Source organism: Clarias gariepinus, chromosome 22 (assembly GCF_024256425.1).
Source record: "Clarias gariepinus isolate MV-2021 ecotype Netherlands chromosome 22, CGAR_prim_01v2, whole genome shotgun sequence".
NCBI classification, from domain to species: Eukaryota; Metazoa; Chordata; class Actinopteri; order Siluriformes; family Clariidae; genus Clarias; species Clarias gariepinus.
In genome coordinates, this window is record NC_071121.1 from 27,586,567 (window position 1) to 27,606,595 (window position 20,029).

General features: G+C 40.4%; 1 protein-coding gene across 2 annotated transcripts in view; it reads left to right on the top strand.

The window, feature by feature from the left end:
- Positions 1-20,029, top strand: part of LOC128510645 (collagen alpha-1(XXIV) chain) — a 112,649-nt gene that overhangs the window by 57,082 nt on the left and 35,538 nt on the right. For both annotated transcript variants that reach the window (XM_053483079.1, XM_053483078.1), the window contains 17 exons: positions 740-784; positions 1,736-1,789; positions 2,447-2,491; positions 3,407-3,460; positions 4,274-4,318; positions 6,767-6,820; positions 6,959-7,003; positions 13,522-13,575; positions 13,671-13,715; positions 14,028-14,081; positions 14,200-14,253; positions 14,751-14,804; positions 17,709-17,762; positions 18,587-18,640; positions 19,168-19,212; positions 19,328-19,381; positions 19,781-19,825. In XM_053483079.1, coding sequence (XP_053339054.1) covers positions 740-784; positions 1,736-1,789; positions 2,447-2,491; positions 3,407-3,460; positions 4,274-4,318; positions 6,767-6,820; positions 6,959-7,003; positions 13,522-13,575; positions 13,671-13,715; positions 14,028-14,081; positions 14,200-14,253; positions 14,751-14,804; positions 17,709-17,762; positions 18,587-18,640; positions 19,168-19,212; positions 19,328-19,381; positions 19,781-19,825 — 855 coding nt within the window. The remainder of the gene's footprint in view (positions 1-739; positions 785-1,735; positions 1,790-2,446; positions 2,492-3,406; positions 3,461-4,273; positions 4,319-6,766; positions 6,821-6,958; positions 7,004-13,521; positions 13,576-13,670; positions 13,716-14,027; positions 14,082-14,199; positions 14,254-14,750; positions 14,805-17,708; positions 17,763-18,586; positions 18,641-19,167; positions 19,213-19,327; positions 19,382-19,780; positions 19,826-20,029) is intronic.

A 20,029-nucleotide genomic window follows, 5' to 3' on the forward strand; every position in this document is an offset into this window, starting at 1 on the left:
CTACTTAAAGTACGATGTTCTTCATTAGCTAGATTAGGTGATGTGCCTTGGAGCAGAAAGTCTTATGTTCGAAAAGACATCGAGAAATTTCTTATTAATATCTCAGTTCTGCTGCATGGCTTGTTTAACATCCACCAATAGGAGAACACCGAATTGGTGCACCAGTTACAAATACGCTAGCGGCGATAAGGAAGCGCAAACAAATCACTCTGATCGATGAGGTAATCATTTCCAATCATCGAACATATTTTCTTAGAGATCTTTATTGTTTAATCTGACATGGAGAGCACGGTGCTCAACAACGTTAGCTTGATGAACAATAATCTACTGGAATACCTGTAGAACCTACATTTTATATATAATTTTTGGAAAGAACCAGATACACACAAAACCCCCAGCAGGTCCAGCAGCAGTGTGAGTCTGAGCAGAACCGTTCTCCCGCATGTTCCTTCCACTTCCCGTCTCTTTCGCTGCCGTGACCTGTCTCCTGTTTGTGAAGCTCGGTGCAGCTCTCTGGCGTGGAAAGCCTTGAAAGCTTTTAACAGGTTAGAGAGACGTTTTAAAGGGTGTTAGCCTTATCTAAGAGAGGGGAGGGTGTGCTGGGAACCTAAGGCAACAAAATCGGCAAAAACGCGGATCCATCTAAAGAACCATAAGAGGTGAGAGGAATGCGAGGCGCAAGGTGATGTGTCTCTCCGACTCAGTCTCATCATTTGCTTCGGTTCTGTTTTTATTTCAGGGTCCCAAAGGATATCCAGGATCACCAGGTCAGCCAGGAGAACAGGTACGTAGTTTGTATGCCAAAGCACACACAATTGCATAATTTAGACTATAGATATAACAATGCAATGTTCTCTGTATCTAGAAGTGGGCGTGGCCTAATTTAGAAAGTTTTTTTGTTTATTAATACTTGCCCCTTTGCACCGGACTCACTGTAGACAACCGGGAGATGTCCGAATGTCAGCATTTTGTGTGAGTCCTGGCCTTGACAGTTCTTCAACCTCAGCTGCATCACTCCAGTTCTTAATCGTATAGGGCCCCCTAGGGGTCATGTTGTAAAAAAAATATATATTTAGGTTACAATCTGTGTTGGGATTGACAAATAGTTTATGTCTGTACCACATGACACCTTGAGAGGCTCATCGTTCTCAACTAGATTTTAAAAGGCCCCCAGAAACAGCTTCTTGTGTGTGATGTGATTCTCTATACATTCTATCTATGTGCTGAACTGCTTGACTGATTTATGATTTGCCACACCCCATAAAGAATCGAAACAAACCTTGGAGTAGCTCAGTTAGTCATGGAGGACAGTGCGGGGACTAAAAAGAACCTTTTGTTACTTTTATTGATGAAACCCTGATGGTGTCTCGCACTCGGTCTGATGAAGTGACAGCGTTAAAGATGCAGCGTTAACGAGCTTCAAATTGCTTGAACAAAACCTGTGGAGATCATGTCACACCCCTACTTCATTCAAATAAAATACAACCCAATCAGGCAGAAAAGTGAATACAGTGAATGGGAAGTTTTAGAACCGGACACAATGTCAGACTTGAAGGGCTTCACCCTGGGTCGCACCCAGAGCCGGGTCGAGGAGAACTCGACCGGTCAGCGGATCGGGGTGCCGTCCAGAACAATAGCTGTTCTATTCCTCCACTGGCACGGCGTTATTCTCACATTCCTGTTCTCCCTCTCTCTCTGTCTCTGTCCGTCTCTCTGTCTATCCCTCTCTCCGCAGGGTTTGCCAGGATTGCCGGGCATGGTCGGGGCAGCAGGTTACCCTGGCAGGCAGGTGCAGTGACCAAGATCCACTAAAGAGAAACTATATACCCAGAATTCCACCTTGGAAAGGGAGCAATATGTAAAGTAAAGGACAGGACAGGGTGATTTAATAATACAGCAAATCAATAGACAAAGTGTTGTTGATTCCAATTCGATTCATTTTCTCTAAAAGCAGGTTTATATTGATGCTCTTGTTGTGTTTTAGCGTGATCTTGTTTCCATAGTAACAGCTCATTTACAGGGATTTGTGTACGGTGAACATGCAGCGTATAATTTAAAAACAAGATGTGTCCTCTTATTGGCATTAAGGCTCAGAGTTACTGATCGAAAGGTCGGTGGTTCAAGCACCGGCTGTGCCAGGTTGCGCCAGTTGGGCCCTTGAGCGAGGCCCTTAACCATGTCTGCTCCAAGGCGCCGTATAATGTCTGACCCTGTGCTCTGACAACGGTCTGCTAACCAAGAAATGCTAGGATATGCAAAGAAAAAAGAATTATAATTGTTATTTGTATGGAGAGATTTATATATGGAAGGAGTCTCCAGTGTCAGAGCGTTGTAACAATCAGAGGTAACATTAGGTTTTGGGGGATTCTCTATTTGTTTTTACAACGATAAAGCACTGATCAAACGCGTTGAATTGTGTTGTGTTTCACTGTGTGTTCTCTTTCAGGGACTGGCAGGCCCAGAGGGAAACCCAGGCCCTAAAGGCGGCAATGTGAGCACCGTGTGTTTTTGTTCACTTGTGTGTTAAATCAGGCACGAAAAGATGATAGGGTGTCATGTCATGATCCGATTGTTCCTGTAGTACAATGTTACTTATTTGTTTTGCCATAGTGTATCTGCAGGCCACATCTTTATTTTTTGCTCCTCTCCAAATGTTGAGTTTATATTATCTTATATGAGGTCACATTAAGGGGAAAATTTGATTGGCCTTTTAATGCAAAAGATTAAAAGCAGGAGTTTTTTTTCCTTACAATTTTTTTTTCTAGTAAACTCACACTGAAGAGACGTCTAAAAGTCTACGCATAATTGAAAAACGTGAATTTTGCATAGTTTGGGTAACGTAAAATCATCTTGTGCAGCCTTTTTGCTGCGTCGTGCAGCATCCCAAACCTGGCAAGCCTACTTTTTTAAGAAAAAAACAACAACCAATGGGTGCACCTGTTACTTGTATCTTAAGAACACATTCTGCATTATCTGCAATATCAGCATGAGTTTATGCCATTTCTACAGGTTGTGTTTCCTTAAATCTCTGTAACACCAACAAAACTGTACAGTAATTTAAAAAAAAAAAGAAATAGGAAACATTGAGTTGCAGCCGTACGCGCTCATGCGCCTGCTCATATGCAAACTAATAAAGAAGCGTATCCCAGAATGCCCCAGGCAGCTCTTTATCATCAACAGAAAATGATGTGTGTGTGTGTGTGTGTGTGAGTGTACCAGGTGTTCTCAGGTCAGGGGCTCATCTTACACACCGACTAGAACCTGAAAAGCATAGTGTAGAATTAACGAGAATCTCAGTCGTATGTTAATTAATACCGTATAATGTGTATAAGATCATGTGTAGTGCGTCTTTGACTTCTGATCCAATGCTAAGTCTGTGGTTTTTTTTGTCTCTTTTTATATGAAGGGATTTATCGGATCCCCAGGAGCACCCGGAGCGCCGGGAATACAGGGAGAAAGAGTAAGTGTAACGGATCAGGAAGTGGGCGGGACTAAGGATTTAGATTGGGTAAGAGGAATGTTGTGCTGTGGTGAGGGGCGTGGGATGATAAAGCAATGAATAAAAAATTCTAATACGTGTTGTTCAAATACTCTTGGATTTTTCTGCAAAGAGGAAGGAGTCTCCAATGTCAGTGCTCGAAAGCCATAATGTGAGAAAATGAACTTTTTCTTGGTGGTAAATGTAACTAAAAATTGGATAAAAAAAGTGTAAATCTTCAAAAATTCTGACTCGATGAATTAACAAGTGTGTGTGTGTTCACACTTTTACTCAGATAAACACTAAACTAGTATTATGGCTTGATTCATTAAAAAAAACAATAAAAACATCTGGCTGTAGATAACTTCTGTGTAGAAGCTAATTGAACTAGAAGTATGCGATATGATCTGGAGATGCGGAGCTTTGAGAGATCTGTGATCGCTTCACATCATGTCTTTGTCGGTTTGCGGTCTCTTTCGCGTTTCTTTTGAACCTCGCCACTATTTAGCTCCTTTGGGTATTTTTTTATTTTGTTTTTATTGTTTTTCTCAGTGCGTCCATATGGAGTACGTTTAAAAGGTTTATTGCTAACGTTTAATGTTTAATGAAATGCATGCGACGGGACGTCATAAAAAGGAGCGGAAAATTTCAGAAAACAAAAGTTCAGTCTGCACCATGATGTCTGTTAAAGACAGTAAAACCAGGCAAAATCTATTGGTGTTATTAAGGAAAGTTACATTTGTTATAACTGGATATTTGGTGATCTCTAACTATTTCTTTTCCTTTTTTTTACAGGGGACACCAGGACCTGTGGGGAAGATCGGACCCAAAGGCCGACAGGTAGAAGGTTCTCGTGTGTTACCTGAGAACTGAAACGAAAACACAACTTGAACTTTTCATAAATAGTGATTAAGACAAGATATCAGATTGAAGTTAGTGATTTATAGTAAAGGAACGAAGCACGGGAGAAGTGAACAGTAGACTGGAGTTTACTACGCAAGAAAATAAGGACTAGAGTTATGTAAGATATATAAAATAAGAATTAAAAGATTGTGGACGGACAGAATAAGGTTCCATCTGACATTAATCAGTGTGAAGTATGGGTGAAGATGAAGAGTACACAAGCACAAACCTGTCTGTGAACATTCTTAGTCATGGCGGTGAGGTTACCTGGGAGCTGAGTCGTCTCATTACCACCTTTCTGATAGACAGACAGACAGACAGATAGATAGATAGATAGATAGATAGATAGATAGATAGATAGATCTGCTGGATCTGCTGGATCTGCTGGTCCTGGTACTAATGTTCCTGTACCTTGGATGGAAGGAGGTCAAAAAGTGTGACCTTTCCTCAACAGAGCTGGAGGTCTCAGGCACCACCTGTCTCCTATTTTTCATGCTAACCTTACCTCCATCTCCAGGAAGATCAAGACCTCTTCACAGGTTCATCAGGAGAGCCATGCTTAAGGTCTCTCCTTACTCTGTGCAGGTGTTACACCTTAATCTCTGTCTATTGCTGGTTCTTCTGGTTCAACTGTCCCTCCTAGTCTCACCCTGTAAATTGTTCACCTAACAATGAGGATCCTTTGACCCTGGAGGCTACAAATATGTGGAACTTACCAACTTCCTCCAGACTGAAGAAGCTACTTGGGTGAGCAGGGAAACATTTCTACGTAACAGGAAAAAAGTCCGGTGGACATGACTCAACTCCCAGATAACCCCAAACCTGATTACGGTGAAATTTGTACAATGCAGCGTGTATGTGCATGACAGGAAATGTTGAATAATTACCATATATGACATATATTTAAATATATAAACAAACAAACAAACAAACAAACAAATAAATAAATAAATAAATGGGGGTCTGGGATAAAGTGGAAAAAAATCTGATTACAAGCAAGATAGACAAATGAATGTACTAATGAATAAACAAGAAATTAAAGCTCAGATTTAAACTCAGATAATTCATGATAAGACTTTGCAACTGTAAAAAAAAAAAGAAAAACTAATTATGGGATGTCAAATTTTTAAACAACAAACTTAAACATAAATGACAAGACAGGGTCGCTAGGGAGTCAAATAAAACACAAAATTAAATACTATATTGATGCTGAGTGCACTGAAGGAATTCATCATGTATAGCTAAAGGGGGAAAAATATGAATTTTCCAATTTCTGTAAAATTTTTTGCTAATTTAAATTTTTGATCTGCATGGAGGAAGGTTCATTTTTGATCTGGTTATTATTACTATTATTATTATTATTATAATTATTATCATTAATATTAATTTATTTTTCAAAAGCGTATGTGTGTAAAAATAAGGAATTGCGTCTAAACCCGCACTCGAGAATACAACTTCTTGTAACATTGATCTTGCCAATGCTGCTCTGTGGATGGGAAACATGGATTGGACTAAACCTCGACCAGAGCAAGCCTTTTCAGTGAGATGTCTGTGTCAGAGACTTTAAAACTGTTTTCAAAACGATACAATTCAATCAAGAACCGATCCTTCGACCGCCAATCAAGGAGCCGGTGCAAAAGAAGAGGTTAAGGTAGTTTGTCTGCGAAATTAACCCCAGCTGTATAGACGTCTCTGTTTGAAATGATCTGCTGGGGGAAAGATTTAGAGAGTGAACCGGTAAAGCACTTCATCCTTACACCAGTAGAAGAAGATCGAGCATAGATGTGAATATCCATGGCAGCACTTAAATCCCATAATCCATTGGAAAGCATGAACAGCACACCTTGTTGGGAGGAGGATACCTGGAAACAGGTGATGCATTGTGGATTCGAGATACATCTGGAATCTTTCCGTCACATAGTGATGGACAGCACTTCAAAGCAACGTACAATCTACAACAGCTACAAACACAAAGGGGAACGTTTCTGCTGGACGTCCTGGCCTCATAAAAAATATATAATGTAGGTTATGTGCTAGAGCATTGTTGCCAAGTGGGCGTCTGTGGGTAAGTCCGGCTAATCACAGCCTCCCCTGAGTGGATGAAAGCAGTGTGGAAGATGTTCAAAGGATCCTTCAAGATCTAAGAAACACACTGAGTGCATTATCTGTACAAGGATAATCTGAAGTGGGTTCGGCTCCTTAAGCACATTAAAATAGCAGCAAGACACGTGAAATATACAGCAAAGCGCTGTTACATTCTGGATTCTGATTGGTGGTTTTTACGGAAGCGACTCGCTCACAGGGAATTGTACTGAGGATATTGATGCAGTGATGTTTTTGGAGAGACATGTAGAGGTTGCTGAAGTCTTGTGTGTGTTTTTTTAGGGTGTGATTGGAGACATCGGAGAAAGAGGTCCTACTGGGCCTGACGGAAATCAGGTAGGATTTCTATCTCGTGTTACACTCAAGTAATGTATAATATACAATAATAGGATCAAAGTTTGGAATTTAAATTCATCTTTGCTCTCTTATGTCTAATACCCAATTTCATGAATGTTGTTTTTTTTCTTTTTACAGGGACCTGTTGGAGCAACTGGCACCAGTGGCTTCCCAGGCCTCAGAGTGAGTGTCATCTGCGTACCCACGTCTTGGTTATTATGCAATCCTCACGCATAAAATATTTAATGCCGCTTTCTATAAGATTCTGCCTCGGTTCTTTGTATAAACACATAAGAGAAACTTGTTTTTGTGTTTGCTTCTGTCTTCCATGAGAAGGTAGAATGTGACCTCACATCCTTATCACTGTTTTGGTGTCTCAAGCTGGAAGGAGGTCAGAATTAGGGGTGATGGCCATTTGTTCTCAGTGTGTGGACCGCTGTTCTTCCGTCGCTCTTGGGCTCACTTGTCAAGAATGGGTTACTTTTAAATCATTATGGATTATTATTGCTTTCATAGTAACAGTTGGATCATGTACGACGAACACTACCTAAACATTAGAGAAAAACACATGTACAGTCTTTGACATGCTAACATTTTCTATAAGAACATTTATGGAAGCCTCCGGTGTTGTTGCTTATTTTCTCATAACCATGCAAGGTGTGGCAACAAGCCATAAGGATTAGCCTAAGCGCTATACAGTATATCATCCAACGTACAAGAACTGAGCTGCGTTCTCTGGAAAAGGTCCCGAGGTCATTCAGGTAGAGAATCCGTCTTGATGGTGATCTTCTCTATCAGGCTAGTCCTGACAACCCAAACACTGAAGCCAGATGTGTTTTAAAATATCTCCTGTATGTCACACAGGTGTTTTATTTCTCCCTCGGAAACACTACAGAAATCTGCAGGACTTTTTTTTTTTTAAATAAAAAAAAATCCCCAGCTGCACTGTATGTACTGTATGCTAATCCTGTGCAGCTGGACAAAACCCATGGATATAAAACCTACAGGATTCCCTGGATTCCTCTTCCAGCTACACACTCTGCACACATCCAGAACACTACTGAAACAGAAAGCCACAGTGCATACGTGTTCTGCAGTGTATGATGCAGATTTTAGGTCTTAGATCACTAGATTTTTGCTTAAAATGCCTTTAGAAGGCCGTTGCCTCAAGCTTGGTACTCACTCTGTCATGTGTGATGGAATGACGTTCATTGAGAAATGGACTAACGGGAGCAGAACACCACCACGTTAGTCCAGGATCAACCCCTGCACCTGTATACAAATTCCAAAGTGGTCAGTTTGATGCATGACATAGTCAATTAGGTACATCTGGTATATTCTAAACACAGCTTGGTGCATGTACAGGATTCACACTCTTTTACTCTTGATCTTAAAAATTAATCCATACTGTGTACCTAATTGGCTAGCATCAGCTATTTCTTAGATACGTGTCTCAGGTTTATTCCCGAAACTGTCTCTGAGAGTGCGGTAAAGTGTCCTGAATTCAGATTCATGACTTCACTTGATTCAATTGCCTACACATTAGCCGCAAAATATTACTCATTTACGAAACTGTGCCAAATTCATTCCGAAGTGTGATGTGCTGCCGGCGAACTTTCATGATTTCATGAGAACTTACGACACGCCATGACGATATGTTATGAATTGTCAAGGCTTGTCGAGAATATAATGGCTATAATTTCTCTTTCTCTTGAGTTAAAAGAGTGAAAGTAGCTAATCATAGGAATTCTGAATCATTTTGGAGTCTGGGATTTATAAGGAAGAGACAAACTCCTGGAGAACCTCCTTTTTTTTTGGAACTACATTTCAGAATTTCAAGCAAACTTGAAAAGTTTTGGCATGGCTGTAAAAATTTTATCAAATCACAGACTATCGTAAATGCTCATTAGGTCTGGTTCAGACCGCAAGCAAACGTGAGTTGTTCTCCAAATCTCCCACATTCTTGACCTATCTGCATTGGTTGCCTTGGTAACGATGCCCGAGGCTTACACGCAGAATACTATTTCCTCATATATATCCCTGTTTCTGAACATATCCTTTAGTTTTACCTGTGCTTATACTGTACATCTGCCCTACTGTACGTGCTACCAGACAATTCACATACAGTAGTCTTTTGTCCAGGGACTGTTATTATCCATTTCTGTACTGTAGTGTTTAAGCCTGATGTTCTTTCTGAAAATGTTATAGATTAAGTTGCACAGGAATCTTAAGAGAAGAAAGGTAAAACTTGTAAAAAGTAGGTTGCGATGGTTTAGGGGTCGCTGAGGGCCCTTTCTTCACTTTTGACAATATTACCGCAAAGCATGTACTGTACTGTAAAGGCCATGCGACTATCATTTTCATGTGGCTACATTAACAAGGTTTTCAGAAAGGTCGTCTGGCTTAACCTCAGGATTTGCATCTCCATTTTTTTCCATTGTCTCATTGCTTGTTTTTCAACCACAGTTCCATGTCCCACACCACATCATCGCGGACTTAAAATTCCGCTTCACATTGCGAGTGATGTAATGGACAGCTCTGATTCCTGTAGGAAGAGTGTCAATGCTGGGACTCATATTTTAAATCTAATTTCCTACGACCTCTGGATGTGCTTCAAATCAGATTTGCAGAAATCAGATTCAATGTAGGTTGTCTTTTTTTTCTTTCTTTTTTTTTACTGTTTAGACTGATTCCAATCAGGATATGCCAAATATCAGATTCGGTCTGGCAGTCTGAACAATGCCTTAGTGATGTCATTGTAGACTTTAAGGGTGTAATGCAGTGACACATTCTGCTCCTGGAAAGGCTAAAACCTCTGGATAAAACCCTGATATAGCAGCGTCATCTGTGTCAGCATGGTGAGTAAATTCTGAGGGCTTCCTTTGATTTAGAATCGGTTTCCTCGTGACTGGACGTCACATTTTGGTTCAATCACTTCCAGAGAGCATCTTTTGATTTCATTCTTTTATTTTTTTATTGTTCATATGCTGTGCTTTACTTGTAGAAATGTGCTGATTGTTTGTGCCTTTTTAGTTCCTTTTATTATGAGCTTCAGATGTACGGTTTCAATGGCATTCAGCAACAGACGGACTTGCTTTCCTCTTTCCTTATGCGCCGACTGGGCCATGTTGACCAGCCATAAGCTTTCTATTTGTGTAAGTCCATGTACAGATGGGACCCTCTGTTTATTTATTCCTTTCTATTTACTTTTCTGTCATGTTTCAGATCCCCTTAGTTTGAATTGTCATCACAAATCAAATTTACTTTCTTCTTACTGATCATCTTTATCCTATGATGAAACATTGTTCTTCATCTAGATGGGCGTGGACTTTTGTGTGATGACCCTGCAGAGAATGAAAGCTTACTGAATGATTTACTAAAGATGAAAATGATGTAAATCAGATGACGTTGCCTTCAGTTATCAGATCTCAACCCAGCTGATCATCCATTCAAGTGCTTTCCACCACCATCTACAGTAGGCCAAAGTGCAGTGAATATTTTCTAGGCAGCTTATGGTGGCCCAACCACTTTATTAGATGCTTTCTGTTGGTTTTTCCAATACTTTGTCATAGAATTACGGACTCCATATGGACTTAATATCCAAAGGGCAGCTCAAATGCTTTCTGTCGATGATGGATTGATCTAAAGTGTTGAAGTTTGCCAGTGTTGTGATCGCCTCTAGCATTTTTTTAACATTGCTGCTAGCGTTGCTGGCGAAGTAGAAATGAGATATACAGTGATGTAATGATGTGAGTATCTAGTTCCGGAAAAAACAAAGTCAGTTCTTAGGAGGTTCACTATTGAACAGGCTTTGAACTGGCACTAACAACAGACATGAACTAGCATCTTGTTCACTTTGGTAAAACAGGGGTATAGGCCTCAGGAGAATGGGAAGGAAATCCCATTCGCACGATTGGATAACCGTCCAAAAGGCCCTGGAATACAAGTTAGATTGTATAAACTTTGTGGTCATCGGCAACCTCGAAATGTTAAGACCCTTCAAATCTCTTTACTTTCACTTAACCACTAGTAGGCTCCAATATCTATAGTGTCCTCCTCTTCCTTCAGTCAGTTCTGGATCAAGCCAAGGCCGGAAGAATTTGTGCGGGCAAGATCACAATATGGCTTTGTTATTTCTTTTCACTTTGCATCGCTTATCACTGGTTTAAAGCAGGCTGTCAGTTGAAGGAGACATACAGTAGCCCGTTTATCACCAAGTCTCACCAAGCCATCGGGGCTTCCTGCTCTCCTTCTGTGAATCTCTATGGTTCGACTTGCTCCAGATACATTAAGGCCTCCTGTTCTTTTTTGTGGAGGGATAAGGATGCTGTGAGGGACGGCGTAATAGTCTTCAGGAAGTCCTGCCGAGCTGTGGATACTGGTTTTGAGTCCTTGGATAATAACTATTTGTTTGTGATGCACCAGAAAGAATTGCTGAGAACACTTTTACACGCCTAAAAGGTTAATGTGTGTAAGAAAAGCGGATCAAGTCTAAAAGCTGAACTCCAGAAAGGTATATTGGGTATTATTTGAAAGAACACTTCTGTATTTGGTTTGTGCTTTATTGTCATGGTCCAATTCTATGACTTTTACCATAATAAAAACCAGGCCAACATTTAACACCAGCAAACATCAAACCCTTAATGGAAGAAATAGCTGGTATGGTTGATCACCATTTGTTGATGTAAAGTCTCAGTTACTTATGCTAATCAAAGGACACTGGGGAGTAGATCAAAGATCAAAGTGGCCCCTGTGTTAACTTAAAAAGTAGTATTCCATTATCCAGGGTTTATTCTAGGTTCAAATGCTAGATCAAGGGTCTTCAAGTGGTGTGTGAAGCCTGGATGCACTGTGGTTCATAGTTCTATGACTAGATTTCTAAATAAGGACCGTCACAGCTTCTGCAGCAGGTCATCTCTTGTAGCTTAACCATTCATATAAATACCATGATAGTCATGACCCCTGGGCCAGGGGTAGCTCAGTGGTTAAGGCATTGGACTGCGGTTCGGAAGATCCCAGGTTCAAACCCCAGAACCACCAAGTTGCCACTGTTGGGCCCTTGAGCAAGGCCCTTAACCCTCAACTGCTTAGATGTGTAATGAGATAAAAATGTAAGTCGCTCTGGATAAGAGCGTCTGCCAAATGCCCAAATGTAAATGTCATGATAGGCGCTTAGATGTGTAATGAGATAAAAATGTAAGTCGCTCTGGATAAGAGCGTCTGCCAAATGCCCAAATGTAAATGTCATGATAGGCACTGCGCAGCACTGTGGCCTCACACCTCCAGGATTAAGGGTTTGATTCCATCTCAGGTCTGGGTGCATGGAGTTTGCATGTTCTCCATGTGCTTGGTAGGTTTCCTCCAGGTTTCCTCCCACAGTTCATAGACATTAAGATTCATCTAATTGGCTTTTCCAAATTCCCTTTAGTGTGTAAATGCATGCTTGTGCTTGCTGTGGTGGACTGGCATCCATCTGTATCCCACTAATGTTAACCTGAGGCTTGGTGCCATAGTGGTTAGCACTGTGGCCTCCCTATGCTTGGTGGGTTCCCTCCGGATGCTCTGGTTTCCTCCTGCATTCTGTAGTGTGCAAGTGTGTGAGCTTGTGTGCCATCTGAATCCTTTGGAGACTCTTCTCCTCCTGCAAGCCTGTACAGGATAAGCATTATAGAGAATGTAGGAAGGTAGTCATGATAGTTGCTTTTGTGTACCCTTACCTCAACAAATTTTACGTGAATATGTAAAGCTTGGCTAGATAATTATACTGCACAGCGTTAATTATACTGCATTACCTAGCCCACTCGCTTGTGGTTTAATGTACATTCTCGAAGCCCTACGGTGATTTCAGAATAAGATATGAAACAGATATCACACTCAAGAGCCTTGGCACAGCTCTACACCTTTGCTCAAAAGTGTTGACAACTTGGAATGTACTGTTTGAGACCTGGAGGAAATTTGTGTCAGGGGAGATGTCATGATATGGAAAAAATAGGATGGATTGAGATTTTCCTCATTAGCTTGTCATCTGGTGTCTGTCATATTAAGTAAGCCCGAGGTGCTTAAACCTGTTCCTGAAGATGTTCTGCTCTTTCAGAGCTTAGTTCCAATCCTAAGCTAACACACCTGATCTTTTTGGAACCTAATAGCAAATGTTTTTACAGTACATTAGGCAATTGTTTTTTGTTCTTCAGGAAAAAAGAAAAAGTGCTATCTGGAAAAAAAGATCAGCTATTTGTCTCCTCGCTGACCGAGATGTTTATGTTGCGTAAGAGCTACGTAGTAGTGCGGGAGGATGAAAAAAGCATGACTAAGGCTGCTATTAAACCATAACCATGCAGCTAATTGACATTTCTTCTTGTGCGACCAGAGGACAGAGGATTGGCAGGATGTAGCTGTGTCTCATCGTTTTCAGTTTTGTTACCAATATTGTAGTGAGAATCCGGAAACATTGGTAAGCAGTATTAGTTGTGCTACTATTTTGACTCATTGGTTAAGGCGTTGGGTTACTGAACAGAAGGTCAGGGGGTTTAAATAATTTGACCCTGCTTGGAAAGTGTTCTATCGAAGAAAAAAAATCCTGTACAATCATGCTAAAATTAGCACTTCCTTTATTCAGGTTATTCTTGGGTCCAATGCCAAGGAGCTCCTTCAAACCTTTGAGCTTTTTGTTACCAATTTGTTTTTTGTTTCTTAATTTTCAGGGCAACCCTGGGCCTGAGGGACCTCGCGGACTACCTGGCATTGTCGGATCTCAGGTAATGACCAATCATGAACTCACATTACGCCCTTCTCTGTGCACATCTTTAGTGGACACTTAAAACCTCTTCTTCACATCTTCTGTTGCTGGCAGGGCCTTCCTGGAGGTGTGGGACCACCTGGATTGAAAGGTGATAAGGTGATCTAAATATTTCTATTATTGCAGTGATCAGTAAATGTTCAAGCACAGCTCTTGTGCCAATAATCTTCAGCTGGGAGTTTTAACTCTAGCTACCCTCAAATAAAAAGCTAAATTCCTAATTCAGAAGTAGTGTTGTCTAGTACTGACATTTATTGGCCTAAAATCTTATACCGTACACCTATTCCTTAATTAGGTCGAAAATGACAACATTGTACTAAACTTATGAATATTGCGGTTATTTCTTCGCTGAAAGTAAAAAGGCTGTGATGTGTTTAGTCTATAATCTCTGTATGGCGCTGTATGATCTAGGGAGAACCTGGATTACCTGGAGAACCGGGAGAATATGGCTACCCAGGTGACAAGGTAAGGGCGAATGTTTAGAACAATGGCAAACATTCCGGTCTTTGTCCAACACGTCCAACATTTCCATCGAGAATTGACTTTTCTCAGTGCTCAGTAATATCATAACCTCTTTGTGCAGGGAGCTGCAGGTATTCCTGGACCACCAGGCCCACGTGGAAAACCTGGACCGATGGTATGCCTGCCAGGTTTTTATCACGGCATCCTCGTAAATGCTTCATTAATGCTTTATTTCTTAAGAGCTTTCGGCGTTACGATATCAACACCTGTTTAGTCTTGAAAGTTTCTCTAGTAGTCATTCTTTTTTTCCATTTTCTTTTTTTACTGTAAATAATGCTGAAAATGCTATGGAAAAAGTGATGGGTAAAGCTATGTTGCCTCTAAGACACTGCTAGACAGACCTTGGGGATGATTGGCATTTTGTACTTGTGCCCAGTTTAAATAGACTGTAGTTTGGAAAAGCAGGGAGCGCTGTTGAAACTTGTCGAGCTCCTAGAACTCATTGTATACTTAAGTTAGAGTCCAATGATTGCAAAATAATACTGAGATAAAGTGACAATCGGCCGTAGTTACACCTCCAAGCGCAAACTACCTCTCGATCTTTGTGTGCTTTGTGTGTATTTTAGCATTTTGATTGTCCGTGCATCCGTTTTGTTTTGTTTTGTTTGACAGGGAAAAACAGGTGACCAAGGTTCTTTAGGACCACCAGGACCTCCGGGACCTGAGGTAAGTATCGCCAGCATGCTCAAAATGATCTACATCAAGAATAATACTTCCCTTATTAAATCACTATTTTGATGAACTTGCAATTTGTCAAAAATGCTGAATTGCAAAGGGTTTGCAGAAAATTCAGGCTGCTTACAACTTCAAGTACTTGCAAAATTCTCTTATTTTGAAAGATTATTGCTTCTCGTTCCCTTTTGTGATTTTATGAGCGGTTTATGCAATACCACCATGTACTGGACTGGATTGTTTAGCACTAGAAAGAATTTCTTCTGATGTCCGGACTGCCAAGTCACTGGCGATCTTTAAGCGATGACCAAAGACCTATTAAGGGTTATCAAAATCAAAATCAAAATGGTATGATTGTTCCTGATGAGCGAGCCGAGGACGCCGGCGACAGAGGCAAGGAAAAACTCCCTGAGATGGCAAAAGGAAGAAACCTTGAGAGGAACCAGACTCAACAGGGAACCCATCCTCATCTGGGTGATAACAGAGAGCAGGGATTGATCTGCAGTAACACTGTGTGTTAGGAGGCTGAAAGTTCAGTATAACAGGGGATGTGGAGAAGTTCATATGAAGTCCAGTTTGTTATTGGAGACTCAGGTAGACTGTAGGAAACTCCAGTCCTGAACTATTGAGTGACTGCAGTCACAAGTTCTCATAGAATAGTAGTCCTGTGACTGATGGTACTTATACTGTAGTTACCAGTTCCCTACTGTAGTAACCAGTGTAAAGATCTGTGCAATGACGAAACTTTAAAGCACTTTTGTAAGTTGCTCTGGATAAGAGCATCTGCCGAAGACCTACATGTAAATATTACTGCTCAGATAAATCAGACAAAACACCATATATGCTATTGAATCAAACTGATTTGGAGATTAAAGTATCCAAAAATGTAATCAAAACGATGATCTAATTAAGAATTAGAGAAACTTTCTAAAATGTGCTGTTTGAGGAGAATAACCTTCTATTTCCTTCCTTAATTATCAGTTCAACTTTAAACAGTTAAGCTGGTTTTGTATCAAACTTGAGTCATGGAGTTAATTAGCACTTCTCTTATGAATAAGTAAGTAAATGTCATTGGGATTATAGCACAACTGTGGTTACTAACATTATGTTAGTGGACAAACTAACATAATCTAAGCAGGTGATTTAAGGTAAAAATGAACGACTTGATATAAAAGCACTCAGGTACTTACATTAAAGGTGATCCGGACAAACTCACAAAGCTGTCTGGGATTAACCTAGCGCTAGGATAAGTGCTCGGCGGTATGAGGTAATCACATAGCACGATTTAAGGGTTCTTGAGGAAGCTTTATGATCTTTACTGTATTTGATGTTCCATTAGCAAAGCGTTCCTCATGCCATTGGGTCTTTACTTGGGAAACACAAGGAGATAAGAAGCAATCTGCGCTTCGTTACAGCAAGGCTTTGCTCAGCATCTCTGTCTAGATGAAACTTTCCATGACTGGCTGGATGTTCCTCAATAATTGTCACTGGGAACATTTTCTCGAGGCTCTGTCTGGTTAAACAGGATTCCATCTGGGCTGCAGATGCTGGATGAAGATCAGTTGGCGTCTGCGTGTAGGAGTAGTCTTACAAAAGCTGTTTGCCATCTAGTGGATTTCTGTCAACACAGCACTCTGATTTTTTTTTTTTTTTGTACTCTTTTCAGGATGCGAAAAAGCTGAGATGTTAACTTGAGGGCAGAAATTTTAAAACAGCTGTTCTGCCTTTAGATACTGAAGAGGAAAATCAATTATCTGACAATTAGGTCTAAAACCTTCTAAAACCACAAACATCTTCCTGTTCAGATTGTTCTATTTTGGATATGTTTAAGAGATAACACCATTCATTTAAAAAAAAAGGGCTAAGAATTTACAGACCAATCAGACTTCTTAAGATGATTAAACTTTTTTGTCTACTGTTGCTTCAGATGTAGATTGGACAGAGCTTGGAATTATTATGGTTGAGTTTGTTAAGCCATAGATCAGGTCCGACTTAGGATCAAATATAAAGTATGTTTTGTACTGAGATCTAAATTCTGTGTATGATAATGCGGTTGACTGAGATCGGACATATTGTGGTTAAGTTGTTGTAGATTGAGATCAGATCTTTTTTTTGGCTATAACCAAGGTAAACTCCGAGTTGATTAGATGCTACAGACAGCGATGGGACTCACTGCGAATGAAAAGCTTGAGGTTGAGATTTGACTTAAACCGGTGCAATACTTTACATACAGTAGAGATTAGACTTTGTGAGGTGGAAGTTTTACAAATGAAGATCACTTTTAGTCATACATATCACTAAGAAGTGAGATTTAGAGTGCTCAGACATTTCATGGACGAGATGCTATGGACAGTGGTCCTCATGGCTAAGATTCTGCAGACTGAGATTGGATTCGGTTTGATTGAGACAGAAATTGTTCTTTTTGTGGTAAAACAAAAATAAGACTTGTTGATAAAGTGCTAGAATCTAAGAAAGGACACCTTAAAACAAACTAAGCCTTGATAATAAATCTTGCAGCTAACCCACTGTACATTAGATGTTTTAGACAGAGATCAGACTTGCTGTGCATGGTATTTTTCACCTGGATCATATCTGTGGTTTAAATTATACAGACAAACTCACATAGTCAAGGTGCTACAGACCGAGATGGACTCTTAGAGACTAAATTGCCTTAGACGGAAATCAGACTTTCTGCACTTTAACGAGATGAATGATATTGAATGCTTCAGATGGTTTAGACAGAGATCAGACATCTCATAGCAAGTAGTATGAGAGAGATCAGTGTTAATGTCATGTTTTATGTATCCATGACTCAGTGATGAAAAAATTACATGTGACTGAAAGGGAGAATAAGAATAAGACAGTTTTTCATGTACGCACTTTTTGCTTGATTTTCAGGGATTTCCTGGAGACATCGGTGTTCCTGGTCCGAACGGTCCTCCGGGTCCAAAGGTAAAGAAACAGCATGTCAGTTTAAGCCATTAAACCTCCAGACGTTAATGGTGAAGTGTGAAGTCCGATCTTAAATCAGACTTCTACTGGAACTCTGTCCGCCTAAGAAATGTACAAATATTAGTATGTAATAATGTTCGTTAACTCTGCCTTGTGATGGACCCAGAGTTCCACCCAGGGTACATCTGGATCGTCTACGATGCAGAATTTGAATCATATTAGCATTTAAGTTATAAAAATCTTTCAACTGAATGTCTAAGCATTTTTTTTATTTTTAAGTCATAAAGCGTCTTTTTGGACGGTGAGGATGTGACCTAATGTCCATCACTGTAATAAATCTACCGCTGTATAGCGTGTTTAGCATTCGAATAGTTTTTATGGCCATGAATAGCAAACATGCTAGCTAGCAAGTTGGCTAATGTGCGCTCAAGTTTCTTGGTGAACGAGGCAGAAACTTACCACAAAATTAACATTATTATTATTATTATTATCTCAGAATAACAATGACTATAATCTGTAAAAATTTATGAGCTTGTGTAGCTACTGTAGGTCAGATGTTAAAAACACATAATTTACGGCTGTTGTTTTGCTTTCTGACCAACACACACACACATACATACACACACTCCGCTGGCTTTTCTCCCAGAAGATCAGATTAGATTAATAAGCAGAAGGAGAATATTTTACTCTTTATCTTATCTCATGCACTTATCCTCCTTAATATTTTTTTATTGTTGTTTAATAGCAAAGTTTGTGCTACAGTGTTCTTATAATAATATTTGTTGTGTGTGTGTGTGTGTGTGTGTGTGTGTGTGTGTGTACAGGGTGTTCAGGGAGCAAGGGGACCTCCAGGGCCTTTGGGGCCAAAGGGAACAGAGGTGATTGACTCCTGTTTTATTTTCCTTACACACACAGACACACACTCAGACCCACACACACACACACACACACACACACACAACCTACGCACAGTGCTGTTGATTCCTGGCACAGGTAACGGGTACTCCACTCGCTGAATAGTGAACACATCGCTACATATTTTCCAACACTGAAACCAAGCTTGTATAAATTCAACAAGATTTTTATTCTGATAACGCACCAGCAATGCATTATGGGATTACATATTCAGACTTGTTGGTAGGTGTTAGAGGAGACACGAGGTGTCTCTCGTACAGCCGAGTGGCCGTTCTGGCATGTTGTGTGGCTGTATTTCCAGTGTCTACACCTTGATAAAGGAAATGCGTTTTATTGAGTCAGTTCTCTCTCTCTCTCTCTCTCTCTGTGTGCTTTTTCTTTTTTTTAATTCCCTGTCTCCAAAAATGTCCTCATGTCCCAGATAAAGTGTTTTACGCCGCTTTGTTATTGGATTGTTTACTGAAACATTTCCTTGTGTGCTTATTTCCAGGGAGATGAAGGCCCTTTGGGTCCACCTGGTGGTCCTGGCCCCAATGTAAGTCCACATTTGTGTGTGTGTGTGTGTGTGTGCGCAAAGAGTTGTTTATGTGTTTATATACTGGGATTCCATGCTGTCATCCTGATCATGTGTGTGTTTGTGTGTTTTTCAGGGCAGGCCTGGAAGGAAAGGCTATATCGGTGAGCCAGGACCTGAAGGCCTGAAGGTAAAGCGTAGGATTTACTTATATATTTTTTTTCCTTTTATTAGTATTATTATCATATTTTTTACACAACAACCTAAATCATTTATTTTCTTCCATAAAGCTAGTAAATGTTTCCATGCTCGGTTTCCGGCTGCAGTGCGCTTTCATGTTGTATTATTATTATTATTACGCTCGAATGTTTCACACGGGCGGTTGGTTGATTTGATAATAAACGAGTTGCGGTTCATTATGGCGGCTCAGGAATGCTGTCAGGGCTGTCATTACAGGATAATAACAGCATTCAGCACGAAATAAAGAACCACGCAGGAAACAGGAACATGTGCTCGGCTTTCGGAGCGGCTCAGAGTCGGACGGTGTTTATGTGCTGTTTATCTCACTCATCATATCTCATGTTCACAGGGTGAAGTGGGCGACCAGGGGAATGTGGGCAAGAGCGGCCCTATAGTAAGTATAGTTATTGTTTAAAATGTTCAGCGCAGGTTTTTTTTATTGTGTTTCTTTTTATCCATCATGCACCAAAAACCACAATCCTGGGAACTCCATGACATATAGTGTAATGTACGTGCAGTACAGTGGAGTTCCTAACATGATACTTAAGGAAGTGAACACAGTTCTGAGAGTAAAAACTCACTAAAACGCTCTCTATAG